Source organism: Artibeus jamaicensis, unplaced genomic scaffold (genome assembly GCF_021234435.1).
Source record: "Artibeus jamaicensis isolate MK-2021 breed Jamaican fruit bat unplaced genomic scaffold, CSHL_Jam_final scaffold_847, whole genome shotgun sequence".
In the NCBI taxonomy this organism is placed as follows: domain Eukaryota; kingdom Metazoa; phylum Chordata; class Mammalia; order Chiroptera; family Phyllostomidae; genus Artibeus; species Artibeus jamaicensis.
The window spans coordinates 6,871,198-6,885,178 of NW_026522057.1; the positions used below are offsets into that span (position 1 = coordinate 6,871,198).

Consider the following 13,981-nt stretch of genomic DNA (forward strand, 5'->3'; position numbering starts at 1 on the left):
TGCAAACAGCGCAGCAGAACCTCCTCCTCCCCCCTCCCCTTCCAGATTGAGGCTATTTATTCCTAGTGACAAGCCTGAGGATCCCAGGGGGGATGGCCTCAAAGACTTGGTCGGGCTTTGTGTCCCTGATAGGCGCCAGTCCACGCTCCGGGCACAGTGAGGAAGCCAGAGGGTTGGAAACTGTAGAGTGAGGAAGGAGGGGTTCCCTCCACTCCCCTCCGCCTCCGCTGCAGTGCCCTGACCGCGCGCACTCCTCACACCCCTCCCAGAGAAGCCCAAACTTCTAGAGGCCAAGGATTAGGGTCTCCCCTGGGCTTCAAAGGTCAAAACTATTCCTGGGCACTGTGGAAACCTAGGCCAGCCTTCTCGGTCCCAGGATGCAGCTGGAGGCGAGGAGGTGACTACTTTTGTTTTTGCCACTCGTAATTGTGGAATAAAACCCTTGGAAAGTCAAGGGCGTAAGGTTGCGGGGTGGGAGTCCCCCGTTCACTCCACGTTCCCAAAGATTACCTAGGTCACTGACAGGGCTGAAAGAGCAGGGTCAAAAAACCCACCCGCTCCTCCAGGCTGGATTGAGGCCTCTTTCACAAACTGGGGCTGAGTGTCACTCCTGGGGGCAATTTGGGGGCGGAGGGAAAACACGAAAAGGGCATGAAAACTCTCGGTCCCCAAATGGACCTCGGTTGGCCGAGTCCTGTACCCCTGCTTGAGACTGAATACAGCAATCGCCAGCTTGCAGCTGGGGGGCGGGGGAAGAAGAGAGGGGGAGCAGGGAGGGGACAGGGGCGGGGTCCTGGCCGCCCAGGAAGGTTGGGAAAACCAGGTTACGCTGGGCCTGAGGAGGGGGGCTGGGGTGGGGTCCAGTCTAAAAGAAAAGTGGGGGCGGGGTCTGTACCCCCCACCCCTCGCCTCGGGGACCAGGGGCCGGAGGCGGGGTCCGCACCCAGCCAGCAGGGGCGGCTGGGGGCGGGGTCCGGGCGGGGCGGGTCCCGGCGCTCACTTCCTCGGGGAGGGGTTGGGGCCGCGCTCCCACTCGCCCACACGGTCCGGGTCGCAGTCCGGGTGCAGCCAGCAGCCTCGCCGGCAGCTCGCTTGCTCCCCGCGCGGCCCGGCCCGCAGGTAGAAGCCGCCAAGGGACGCGGACCCGGTTTTTCGCACCACCCCCCTGCCGCCGCCACGAGCACCGCGCCCCGCTGCGGCCGCCGGCTTCGAGGTGAGACCCCCCCCCCCCCCCCCCGAGTCCGACTCCGATCCCAGCTCCCGGCCCCAGCCCCGGAGCCGCGGAGGGAGCGTTGGCGGCCCGCCCACTACCTCCTCCTGGGTCCCGCCGCGGGTGCCAAGGGCGCTAAGCCCCGAAGGGCGTCCTCCGGACCGCGCGGCTCCCGGCCGCCGGGAGGGGCGGGGATTGCTGCAGGAGTTAGGCTGGGGAGGGGGCCAAGTTTGAAATGGAAAAGCCCGAGTTTAGAAATAGAGTCCCGGAGGGTTTGGGAAACTGAGGCTCCCAGAAAGCCTCGTGGAGAGGGAGACCCGGACACGAGCGACAGGCTTAGACAGGAGGCTGCTGAGTTATTCGAAACAGAGACAGAGACTTGGGCGTAGCGTCACTGACATCTGACGCATAGGGACAGACCTAGGTTTTGCGGAGCATTTTAGGAAAAAGCGGACAATGACTCCAGCGAACACTCCAGGGCCCTTCCCAGGGCCTTGGAGGGTCCTGGACAAGTAAGCCTCCTTAGCGCGTGGTGAATCAGCCTCTGTGAGGCCTGTAGGACATTCAGAGACCGGAGACAGAGACAATGAGGCACACAGAGATGCTAAGAAGTGGAGAATTAGGGTGGGGTGGGGACCAAGACATTCCTCCCAATAGCGACGCTAAGAGACCAGAGCTGGGTGTTCAGAGGTAGAATTCACAGAGGCGGGCAGTTGGGAGATGGCCAGTCAGAGATATGGAGACTCCCACAACTTACAGACGGCTGTGAAGTGTGCAGAGGTAGGCAGAAGCCGAGTGGAACAGCGCTAGACACGGAGAGACTGAGATTTAATGGAGGCACACTGACAGCCTCCAAGACAGACCCTGAGAGCCTCAGGCCAGGAAGATTGGGAAGCAAGAATGTGGGGAAACACAAACTCTGGGCCAACTGAGTCCCCATGAGGACGAGACCTGAGACAGCAAGACTGAGATCAAGAAAGAGCCCCAGGCATACACCAAGACAGCCCCAACTTATTTTTAAACTCAGATCTTGGACGGACTGCTTCAGCCCTGGGGGACCTGGGGTGAATGAACTGTTCCTCTCTTGTCCCCAGAGCAGCTGCTCTTCCCATCCACCCCCCTTCCCCTAAACTGCTGTGACTCCCAGGCTCTCTTGGGGGGTGGGGAGGAAGGGAGAGCAGAGAGTTTGGGGTAGGTGCCTGGTAGCAACGGGTGGGGTGGGGTGGGGGGAATTAGATTTCTTGCCTTAAGTCTCCTGTCAACTCCAGAGAGCTGAGGGAGGGGGTCTTTTCTGATCCTGACTCACAGCTGTGGGGCCTGGCCCGGGTTCTGGACAGTGGGGGCTGGAGGGAGGCAAAAGGGTTGAGTGGTTGGCATGGGTAATTGGAAAGGCTCCTGGGTGTCTTCCAACTGAAGGGCTGGCAGCTGGGGAGAAGAACCAGGCTCCCGTACTACTGATGTCACCCAGCGTCTCATGTACCCCTGCTCTTAAACGCTGACTGCCCCCTCTACCAGCACGGCAGCACTTCCAGGCAAACAGAAACAGGAAAGGGCTCCTGGGCTCTCCCCATACCCAAATGACCTGGAGTACGCCCCTCCCCTCTCCCTGGCCTCTGTGCTCAGCTGTAAAATGGGGATGACCCACTACGCAGCCTGCCTTTTGTGAGATGAAACAGTGGGTGGGTGGGTGGGTGGGTGGGAATGCACTTTGCGAGAGGCAGAGCAGCATGCAGATGTGTGCACCTGTGTACCTGTGTGAGGGTCTCAGAGTTATGCTCGCTGGAGTCAGGCTGGCCCCATAGCCTGGGCCTCTTTGGTGCCCCAGCAGAACTAGGAGTTGCCCCTTTGTTCTTTCCCTGGGCCTACGCTGAGAATGTCCAGGTCAAATCCCAGGCAAGCTCCCTGACCCAGGCGGGGTGAGAAACTATTATCTGACCCCAGTATGAGGGAAGGGCTAACAATCAAAACACTAATATTCTCCATTTCATGACAACTAACTAACTGCGACGTGCTTTTCAAGTATCATCACACTGTAGCCCCAAAACAACCCAGTAGGCAGGGGGTCCTGTTAGATGGGAAAATGGGATCAGAGAGCTTGAGTGACTTGCCCAAGATCCCCAAGGTGTATGTCACAGCTCCAGCCTCTGCACACCACAGGCCACACCATTTATCCAGCCACTCTGAGCTCTGAGAGGTGCCATATGTGTGTGTTTGGGTCAGGTGTGGGGGGGGGGGGGGTTTGTTAGTGGGGGCAGGGGCTGAGAGCCATCTGGCCAATGGAATAATCTCCCTTGCATAGCCCTCCCCACCCAGAAGGAACACAAGACTGGCTCCCTCAGTCCCCTGGACCTGCCAGAGAAAGGGGGAGGAGGGAATGGGCAGGGACAGGTGGGCCTTGATAGTGCCCTTCACTCTGTCCTCACTGGAGCCCAGCTGGACAGACTGGGGGATTCTGGGAAGGGGAACAGAAGCCATGCCCATACCCTATTTGGGGTGCCCCTGTCTCAGAGCGATGACTACCTCTCAGGGCACAGGCCCAGGGCTAGCATAAACCTGGAAGGCCATCGCTGCTTAGAGCCAAGCCAGGAAGGAAGGAAGGAAAAGGTCTAGCATACTCCTGGACAGAGGAATGGCCACACTCCACCTGGGTGGCCCCCTGCTGCCCAGTGGCTGATGGCCCAGGCAGTCCTCAGATGTTGGGCCAGAGGAAACCCAGGCCTGGGTGGTGGGGAGTGGAGTGAGAAGGGGGGTTACCCTCCACTCTACAGCTAACCCCCTACCCCAGAATTCCCTGCTGTGATGACCCCAGCCTCTGGTTGCCTCATGCCCTGGCCTGGGCTGTCAACTGAATGTCCTCCCATGGTACAGAAGGACAGTTGTGAGCTCACGAGCCATCCCTTCACAAGAGCCAGACTCTACAGGCTTGGGGAGTCTGCCGGCGCCTGGAGTCTGAACTCCAAGCCAGAGCAATGCTTGATTGGGAGAATTTCCCACTAGGGGTGGCTTAGAGAAGGAGGGCTTTTCCTTCAACTTGAGCCAGGACAGGCTCTGGGGACTGCCAGTTCCTGAGGCCTAATGTGGAGGGAGTGGGTTGGTGGGTTCCTTTGTACTCCCCAGGCTCATCTGCAGCTGTGAGAACATCCCCTCCCTATGGGTCCTGGTGGTTTCTCTCCACCCACCCCGGGATCCCAGTCCTCAGCAAGCTTCATGATGGAGGAGGCTGGAGGTGGGGAGCTCTGAATCTGGGGCTAGAGACTGGAATCGGGCAGCAGAAGGGACCAGGAACCCCACTTCCCTACCCGCCCCACTCCCCATGCTCCTGTTCCAGAGGCAGCTGTGTGGATGACCTCATCCCACAAATATGCTTTGTTCCTGAGAAAATGGAAAGTGTCTGAGGTTTGGTTGGGGGGGGTGGGTATCTGCAGAACAGCTTTTAGGGCTCCCCCTTGCCGGACTCCCCATCTGAGAGGGGGCCTGATTGGGGAGAAGATATCTTCAGTGGCTCCCCCTCTCACGCTTGACTCCCCCTGCCCCAAACCCTCAGAAATCACGAAAGCTGGGGAAAAACTGTTTCTCCCAGAGGCAGGAGGGAAATCATGACCCAGGGGATGGAAAGCTACTGGGGCTTTGCCAGATGCTGCCAGAAGTGATGGCCCCCAGCAGGAGCAGGCAGAGAGGCACACTGCATAATCTATCTCCCCTTCCCCTCTCCCTCTCTTTTCCCTCCCCTGTTGCTGGCAAAACCTGACATCTGGCCATCTGGGCTGCCACAGCTGCTGCAGATGTTGCAGGCCAAGGCTGCCCAGGCTGGTGTGACCAGAGACTCAGTAGGGGGTGAGGGCAGAGGGTCCAGCTGGGGAAGCTTAGCTGGGTCCAGCTTGCAGGATTTCCTTCCTGCTTTAACCTAAGCTGAGCCTCTGAAGTCCTTGTTGCTGAGCTGATTCTCCGGGGAGGTGAGGCTTGATGACATCGCCGCTTCTACCTCCACCATTCATCCGCCCAGCATCCCCCTAACATTCCACTGTTTCCTGAATGGGGACGGGGGTGGGAACAGCCCAGTCCCATCCCTGAGCTCCCCACCTCAGCCCTCTGCATAGGGGTACTTTTATCTATATCTCAAGGTCCCTGCCTAGGAGTCAGGAGAGGGTGGGTGTGCTATTTGTATGGGACGGGACAGGGTGGCTCTCTGCCCCTGCTCTTGCCCCCTTGGGGACAGTAGTGACTGTGGAGGCTAAACTCGGGCTGGGGCAGGAAATGAGTCACTGACCCAGGAAAAGCCCCCTCCCCCCCAGATCTGCCAGGGCCCAGATAAGAAAACAACTTCTGCTTCCTGATTTTTTCCTGACCCCCTTCCACCCCAAAGTTAAATACGGAAATAAACATGCAGGGTTCCTGGGTTCCCAGAGATATCCCTTCCCCATCACCACCTACTCTGACCTAGAATTTTCTGCACCTGTTCTCTTGCTCTTTATCATGCCAAGGGCTCTTGCAAGGGGCTAGTCTACAGCCCCTCTTGGTGACCCTACTGCACTTTGTGTCCCTAACAGGGCTCACTCACAGCCACCATGAGCGAGGCCTTTGACTGTGCAAAATGCAGCGAGTCCCTGTATGGCCGCAAATACATCCAGACAGACAATGGCCCCTACTGTGTACCCTGCTACGACAACACCTTTGCCAACACCTGTGCAGAGTGCCAGCAGCTGATCGGGCATGACTCGAGGGTAAGGACCGGACTGGGCAGGGCAGGGAGTGGGTGGAGGCTGGTGATAAGGGGTAGAGGTGCCAGTGCCCCTGCCATGTTGCGGCAGGAGCTGTTCTACGAAGACCGCCACTTCCACGAGGGCTGCTTCCGCTGCTGCCGCTGCCAGCGCTCCCTAGCCGATGAGCCTTTCACCTGCCAGGACAGTGAGCTGCTCTGCAACGACTGCTACTGCAGTGCCTTCTCCTCACAGTGCTCTGCCTGCGGAGAGACCGTCATGCCGGGTACGTCCCCGAGGGCTTATCGTATGTGGGGCCGGCATGCCTGGCATCTTGGGACACGGTTCATGCATGTGCAAGGGACTGGCATGCCTGTCTGATACACACATGGAGGCCACACATGAAGACCTGCGCAGACAGCAGGCTCCTGGAAACTTAGTGTATGCGGGATCTGTCCTGCTAGGGTGCTCTGGGGGATTTAGCAGACAGAGGGACTGGCGCTCTCCGGTGTACACACGAAAGCCCAGCGTGTACAGGAACTGCCAAGCTTGGTCCGTTCCTGAGGGTTTAATATGTGCTGGACCAGTGGGCCTGGTGTACACCTGTGGTCTTACCACATGTGGGCAGACCAACACGCCTGGGGGCTTAGCATGTCTGAAGGGCTGCATGTTTGGTACGTGTAGGCGCTAAGAGTATGCTGAAACTGTCGTGCTTGGTGCACTGGGGCTTGGTGTGTGCGGGGACAGATAAACAGAGGGTTTGACGTGTGCACTGAGCTGCATGCCTCATAGATACATGTTAGGATTTAGAATATGTAGAGAATGACATGATTAAGGTATGCAGTGGCTTAGCATGTACTGAACTTATGTCCGAAACATTAGAACTTTGTGTGGGCAGAGACTTGCTAGGCTAGTGTAAGTGGGGTCTTTGTGTGTGTGCTGAAACCATCATATGCGGTGTGTAAGGGCTGAGCATATACTGAGTCATAGTGCCTGTGACTTGAGACAGTCATGTCTGGTCCATATGGGAACTTCACATATGTCAAACCCTCATGTCTAGTTTATGGGGCTTAGGAGGTGCTCCGCCAGCATGTCCAGTGCGTGGGGGAGGTTAGCATGTGCAGTATACGTGGTGGGGGCCCTGCTGCATGTGCATGGACACCGCCCTGCCCCGGCTGTGGAAGCTGTGGGGATTCCCCTTGGAGGGGGTGGGTAGCAGAGGGTGGCACTCAAGAGCTTGGGACACAGGTTCTGAGTGGGACCCCTGTTCCCCACAGGGTCCCGGAAGCTGGAGTATGGCGGCCAGACCTGGCACGAGCACTGCTTCCTGTGCAGTGGCTGTGAGCAGCCGCTGGGCTCCCGTTCCTTCGTGCCCGACAAGGGCGCTCACTACTGCGTGCCCTGCTATGAGAACAAGTTTGCTCCTCGCTGCGCCCGCTGCAGCAAGGTGGGGGCTGGACCAGCAGGGCGGGGACACTGCTCACCACTGCACGCATGGGTAGGGGTGAGCCAGACTCTGTTGTGGGGTGGGAATACCCACTCCCCCCTGCTGACAGATGCTGCCCCCACAGACGCTGACACAGGGTGGCGTGACATACCGCGACCAGCCCTGGCATCGAGAATGTCTGGTCTGCACCGGGTGCCAGACACCCCTGGCAGGGCAGCAGTTCACCTCCCGGGATGATGATCCCTACTGTGTGGCCTGTTTTGGAGAACTCTTTGCACCCAAGTGCAGCAGCTGCAAGCGCCCCATCACAGGTGGGATAAGGGTCAAATAACTGAGTGGGTAGGGTGCAGGCAAGGGATGGGGGCCTCGGATGGGGTGAGACTGAGGGCCAGGACTGCCTTCTAGACCTACAGAGCTAACCTCCAGCCTCCCTTCAGGACTCGGTGGAGGCAAGTACGTGTCCTTTGAAGACCGCCACTGGCACCACAGCTGCTTCGCCTGCGCCCGCTGCTCCACCTCCCTGGTGGGCCAAGGATTCGTGCCAGACGGAGACCAAGTACTGTGCCAGGGCTGCAGCCAGGCAGGGCCCTGAGCCAGGGCTCCTGGGCCCAGGCCCTCCCAAACCAGGGCTCGAGGACTAAGGCTCCTTTTCCAAACCACTTCTGGGTCCCAGCCTCTCCCCAAATTGGGGCTCCCCCTGGGCTCCAGGATTCAGCTTCCCCACTGCAACATCCACAGACTGGTACTCCTTGACCCAGGCCCCCAAACCTGGGCTCTTACAGAGAACCTCTCATTCAGATCCCCTCTCATGCCTGAACTCTAGAACTCAGCCCTGTCCGATATTGTCATGGTTCCCAGACCAATCCTCCTCCCCAAATCAGGGATCTAGACCCCAGCCCTTCAAAGCGAGACTCTGGGACCTAGGCCCCTTCAATCTAGGCTTCTCTGCAGAGACTCTAGGTCTGTGATGTGCGCCTGAGAAGTGCTATACTCAGGCTTGACCCCCCCCCCCCATTCCACTCCTGTCCCCAGGGCTGAGGCTGTTTGGGCAACAGATCAGAGGTTCGCTGGCTAGGGGGTCCTAGGGTTCAGGGTTTTGCCCAGCCCATGTTCGTTGAGTGTTCTCTCATTTCAGCTCCATTTCGCCCAGAGATGGGCAGAGGGGTGGAACTGTTTCATCCACTTAGAGATTCTGCAATAAAGCAGCGTGAGGTAGCACAGGCCTCTGTGTGTTTGTCTGGGGATGGAGGGGGAAGAAAGGTTTCTTTGCAGACCGGAGACTCTGGAGGCTATTCCAAACCTCCTCCATGCAGGGCAGAGGGGGAGCTGTGGGCCACAGGATGGGAAATCTCTCTGGAGAAAGGGGATCCCCGCCGCTGCTATAGTCCCTCTAGGGCTTAGCCTGCCTCCCTCCTGCTGGCCAAGGGCTTTTTCCTCCTGTGGAGAAGGGAGGGATTTGGGACAGATTCTGAACGGACGCAGGGGTGCCAGTGGGTTACCTCGTCTCATACAAATCCCGCCCCACCTCCCTTAACAGTCCTTTCCAAATCCCGCAGAGTACCGGTGCGGATCCCCAGTCTGGGCCCAGACCCTCAGCCCCCTTCCCCCTCTTCCCGAGGATTAGCCGAGGCGGCCGGGGATCCGCTCGTGGCCACACGTTTTTTGCCAAAAAAGGCAAGGATGCAGCTGCACGCGCCGCGGGAACATCTGGATCCGATTCCCGGCATGAATGGGTCATGGCCCCGCCCCCGCCCCTTCCCCCCCCCCCCAGTGCTTCAAGGGCGGGGGCGGGAATGAGCCAGTGAGCGAGGGGGGCTGGCCCCCAAAGTGGGGAGATGGGGTGGAGCGCTGCCCGCCTTGCCCTGCGTCCGACGCCTCGATTCGTGCCTGCGCCGTGGCCTGCGGTCTGGGCTCAGTCTCGGGAAGGAAGGCGGAGGAGTCTGGGTACTCCCTGCACGCCTGAGCTCGGGCGCTCAGGGTCCCGCCTGCAGCCTCCTGGGGTGGGGGCGATCGCTGCGAGGCGGGCGGACCCTGGCGCCCGGTGGAGGAGGGGCCCTCGGAGACTGCGGAACCGCGTGATTATATGTATCTCATATGAAATCCTCCCAGAAATACTATGGGGAGGGCATTTTTCCATTTCACAGAGGTGGAGACTCCACTTGCCAAGTTCCATAGGTAGCCAGTGGTAGATGTGGGATTCTAATCCTCTTCAAACTGCCTCCCTGACCCTATTCGGATTCTAAACTTTCTGAGGCCGTGGTTGACATTTTCAACAAACCTTAACGAATGCCCACTTACAATTAATGATTATATGTTTCTATTTTTGTCTCTTCCACCAGCCTCTGTGAGGACTGGGCTCCTGTGTGCCGTGCCCATCCCTTCATTTTCAGCTCCTGGCACTTGCTACACGTTCAATAGTTGTTGAGGAGGGTAGTCAAAGCCTAGAAAACAGCTAAGGCCAAGGCCTGGAGACCTGAAAAAAACATATGTGCTTTAGGGAAGCAGCAAGTAATTTTATTTGGAGGAAGTGCCAAGAGACTAAAACGCAGGCAGAGACCAGGTCGTAAAAAGTCAAATGTAAAACAGTGGAAATATTTAAGCAGGGACATGAGATGATCACTCTGGCTGCAGCATGAATAATAGATTGGGAGGTAAGATGAGCAGGCTGGCTAGGAGGCTAGTGCAGGGGTCCAGGTGAGAGATAATGAGGCAGGTGGCAGCAGGGGTGGAAAAGACTGGACTTCGTGATTGGTTGGACAGAGTGGGGAAGGAGAAGGTTTTAGGGAAAGGAAGGCATCAGGTGAATGGTGTTGCTTAGGCGACCTCCCCACCAGGAGGAAGAGATGTGCACATACAATACCGTGTCATTGATTTCAAGGTAAAGTTTTCAGATTTAACATAGCAGAAACCCAGATGCATTGTTCATTCAAAGATGCGACATAGTTTAATTGGCAATTTCCCCTTCCTCCCTCCCTTCCTTCCTTCCTTAGTGGAATATAAAATAATGGTGAGGTCAACATTTGACAGGATCTCATATCCAATGAAATATGGCAGATCCCAAACCTTACCTAAATAAATAAGTAAGATACCAGCTGAGTCTCTGCAATCCTGAATGGAGATTTCCTACCTCTTTCCTGGTGGTGCAGGAAATGCCTCTGGAGAGGAGGGGTCCTCTCCCTATTGTTGGGGCCTTGCTTAAATTTTTGGACATAAATAGAACCCTCACAACATCATTTGATGTGAACCCCAGAATTTAGTTGCTAAGCTGGACTCCATGGTCAACTGAAGACTCAAATTTTACGAATAGAGAGAGCCTAGCAGCCATCATGCTCTGTATACCATGAAAAATCTCTGGTTGAGCTCAGTTTCCCGCACTGCCCTCCTTGTTTGTGTCCTATGAGTCAACTATTACAAAGGAGTTCCTGGTTTCAACTGCTGGGCTGAGACTCAGCAGTCAGACCTGTGTGATTCAGACCAATCAGAACCATGTGAATTTGGATATCTCATTTACATGAAATGGTCCTAATGAGGAACCTGGGTGAGAACTTTTGGTATAAAGAACAGCCTCCCCCAGACTATACTTTCAGGGATCATTTCTAGAGTTTGTTACGAGAAGTTTCCAAGTACGTAGAGCACCTGAAACCATAAGGAGGCAGCTCTTGGTGTTGTTTTGTTGCTTTAGAGAGAGGGGAAGGGAGAGAGAAAGAGAGGGAGGGAAACATTGATGTGAGAGAGACACATTGATCTGTTGCCTCTCATTGGTACCCCCAGTGGGGACCAAACCGGCCACTCAGGCATGTTCCCTGACCAGGAATCGAACCAGCAACCTTTCACTTTTTGGGATGATGCCTAACCAACTGAGCCACACTGGCCAGGGTCTTGGTGTTGTTTTTGCATTTACTGTTGGTCATTGATGATCCTTCTCTTCCTTAGGAAGAGGAAAAGGATGTAGTCTAAGTGATTTTTGGTAGCGAGGAGCCCCCCTCTTATCTCAGGTGGAGCCCGCTTTCACCTGTTTGCCTGAACAAAGCCTATTCTTTTATTGTCCCGATACTTTTCAGATGTGTTTATATTTTGGTGGCAGCGGTGGGATCTGACACAGCACCCAGGCCGTCTTCCCAATGCCATCTCAGAGTCAATGCCCTGGTACCCCCAAGAGCCCTGCGTACTCGGTTGTTTCCTAGTGTGCAGAGAGGCCTCGGGTGAGCCAAACCTCCCACGCTTCCATGTGAGGTCTCCGGGACTCCGTTCACTTCAGGGAGGGGACCCTTCATAAAGTTTGATTCGGACTCGGTCCATATGGCTCCTAGAACCTCATCCCTAAGGCTCAGACTCCATACAGTCTTTGGACCTTGTCCATAAAGCTTTTGGGGGACAGTTGGGTTCAAGGGGCACTCAAAGGGATGAAGGGGCACCTTCACTGGGTGAGTGTAAATGGGGAGCCCATGTTCTAAGTTCTCTTTCAGTGAGACCTTAGCACCCTCTGGTACCCCAGCCGGCTTGACGCACAAGACCTACGGCTCAGAAAGTTATAAGTGGCTGGGTCTTCAGACAAAAATCACTGAGATCCAGAATGATCTTAAAATTTGCTGACCCAGATGGGCTCTTTTCAGATTTTCTAAACTTTCTTATTCGCACGCACGGTGGCAACAAAGAACACACCGAACCTCCCACGGACCATGGAGGCCTTCTTTAACTGGTACCTTGAGAATGCTAAACAAAACCTGTTCTCACTTCTCGTAGAGAGAAGAATTCTTAATCGACTAAACATCTTCATTATTAGAAAAAAGACTTTGCACCTGTAAAATTGAAGTCGAAGAGGAACCATGTGGAAACTCTTCCTCTAAATTTTGCACGTTATTCGGAAGCTAACTGCCCCCAGAAAAACCGCCGTCTCCACCTCTTCTGCCACTCCCACGTCACCCCGCTTTCTCCTCCCTTTCCTGCTCTTTCTGAACTTCCCTTTTTCTCCTCTCCTGGTATCTCTGCTTCCCTTAGTGCACCAGGTCTTCCATCCCTTTCCTTAACGGCTCCTTTAAGGTTGAATCAGGTGATGGAGACAACCAAAATTCTTACATAGCTCGGACTAAATCCAAATTTATGCCCCTAGTAAAGGATTTCCCTGACCTTAAGCTTAATTCCCTTGAATTTGAATGGCATTTCGATCTAATTATCAGTGCCTATCAGCCTGGATTTTCTGATCTTTATCAACTTATTCACATGGTTGTAGAAAATGATTAGCCTGGACATTTTTCTTGGCTACTAAATGGAATAAACCTCTGGAGGACGTTAACTGATGCCCAGGGCTTTGAGAAGGCTCAGCAACAGGCCGCTGAATTACGGAGTTGTCTCCTACATCTTTCCTTGCCAAGTTATTTGGAAAACCGTACATCATCACATACAGAAAAAGGACAAATCTGTTCTTGCCTATTTTGATAGATTTGAACAGACTTTCCAACAAAATTCAGGGATAAAAAAAATGTGAATGATGAAGCTCTCAGTCCGTTCAATTTCATGCTTGTGGCCGGCTTTCCTGAGCCTTCGGTACCTTAGTGGAACAAATGACGTTAGCTGGGCCACAAGACAACCACACAACAAAGCCTCTTCGCTTAACCAGCTAAGACTTTGGAGAAAGACGGGGAAGCCAGGGCTACTTGAGCCCCAGATTATCAGGAAAAGGCTGCTAAGCTGTGGCATTCCAACTCCAACAATTAAAAAGACACGCCCCACTCTTCCCTAAAGTGGCCAGCAGTAACCGCTGAAAATGGTTCGATATTCAGTTGACCCAGAAAACCCCACAAAATCATGCATATTGAGTTTCAGATCTTGTCCTGGTTGGTGTGGCCCAGTGGTTTGAGTGCTGGCTTCAAACTGAAAGGTCGCTGGTTCAATTCCCGGTCAGGGCACATGCCTGGGTTGCAGGCCAGGTCCCCAGTTGAGGGCCTGTGACAAGCAACCTGTTGATGTATCTCTTGCACTTTGATGTTTCTCTCCCTCTGTTCTCCCTCCCTTTTCCTCTCTCTAAAAAAATTCCTTTTTTTCCATTTCTATTTTTTTTTGTTTTTTTTAAATGTGTCTAGTTGCACATTTCGTCTCTATTTTTTATTTTTTTAAGATTTTATTTATTTATCTTTAGAGAGAAAGGGAAGGAGAGAGGGAGAGAAACATCAATGTGTGGTTGCCTCTCATGAGTCCCCTGCCGGGAACTGGCCTGCAACCCAGGCATGTGCCCTGACTGGGAATCGAACCATGATCATGTGGTTCGCAGGCCCGCGCTCAATCCACTGAGCTATGCCAGCCAGGGCCTATTTATTTATTTTTAGAAAAAGGGGAAGTGGGAGAGAAAGAGAAGGGGAGAAACATTGCTACAAGGAAGAAATATCAATCACACCTTCTCATACACACCCCACCTAGGGACCAAACCCACAAGCCAGGCACGTGCCCTGACTGAGAGTCGAACTGGTGACCCTTGCCTTGCAGTACAACACCCAACCAATTGGGTGCCACGCCAATCAAAGCTAAAATCTTTAAAAATTAAAAAAAAAAGTTTCAAGTCTTTGTGTTTATTTTAAGAACACCGATGAAACTGCCCAGGCCATCAAGGGTATGCATATTCAAAAAGCCACC

At 54.8% G+C, this 13,981-nt stretch overlaps 1 protein-coding gene and 1 pseudogene across 1 annotated transcript; both read left to right on the top strand.

Moving 5' to 3' along the window:
• The first annotated feature begins 1,011 nt into the window (after positions 1-1,011).
• FHL3 (four and a half LIM domains 3) lies at positions 1,012-8,584 on the top strand. Its single transcript, XM_037149759.2, has 6 exons — positions 1,012-1,213; positions 5,758-5,931; positions 6,019-6,193; positions 7,185-7,354; positions 7,479-7,665; positions 7,792-8,584. Exons 2-6 carry the CDS (start codon positions 5,776-5,778, stop codon positions 7,944-7,946), a joined length of 843 nt encoding a protein of 280 aa, XP_037005654.1. The 5' UTR covers positions 1,012-1,213; positions 5,758-5,775; the 3' UTR covers positions 7,947-8,584.
• A 2,341-nt stretch (positions 8,585-10,925) lies between these two features.
• Positions 10,926-11,018, top strand: LOC119052527 (uncharacterized; annotated as a pseudogene).
• The last annotated feature ends 2,963 nt before the right edge of the window (positions 11,019-13,981 follow it).

What these genes read in the sequence shown, in the direction of transcription:
- FHL3 (XM_037149759.2), top strand. Translation starts at nt 5,776, where the DNA reads ATGAGCGAGGCCTTTGACTGTGCAAAATGCAGCGAGTCCCTGTATGGC. An exon ending in TGATCGGGCATGACTCGAGG is followed by an intron (nt 5,932 to 6,018) that starts GTAAGGACCGGA and finishes ATGTTGCGGCAG; the next exon opens with GAGCTGTTCTACGAAGACCG. An exon ending in CGGAGAGACCGTCATGCCGG is followed by an intron (nt 6,194 to 7,184) that starts GTACGTCCCCGA and finishes TGTTCCCCACAG; the next exon opens with GGTCCCGGAAGCTGGAGTAT.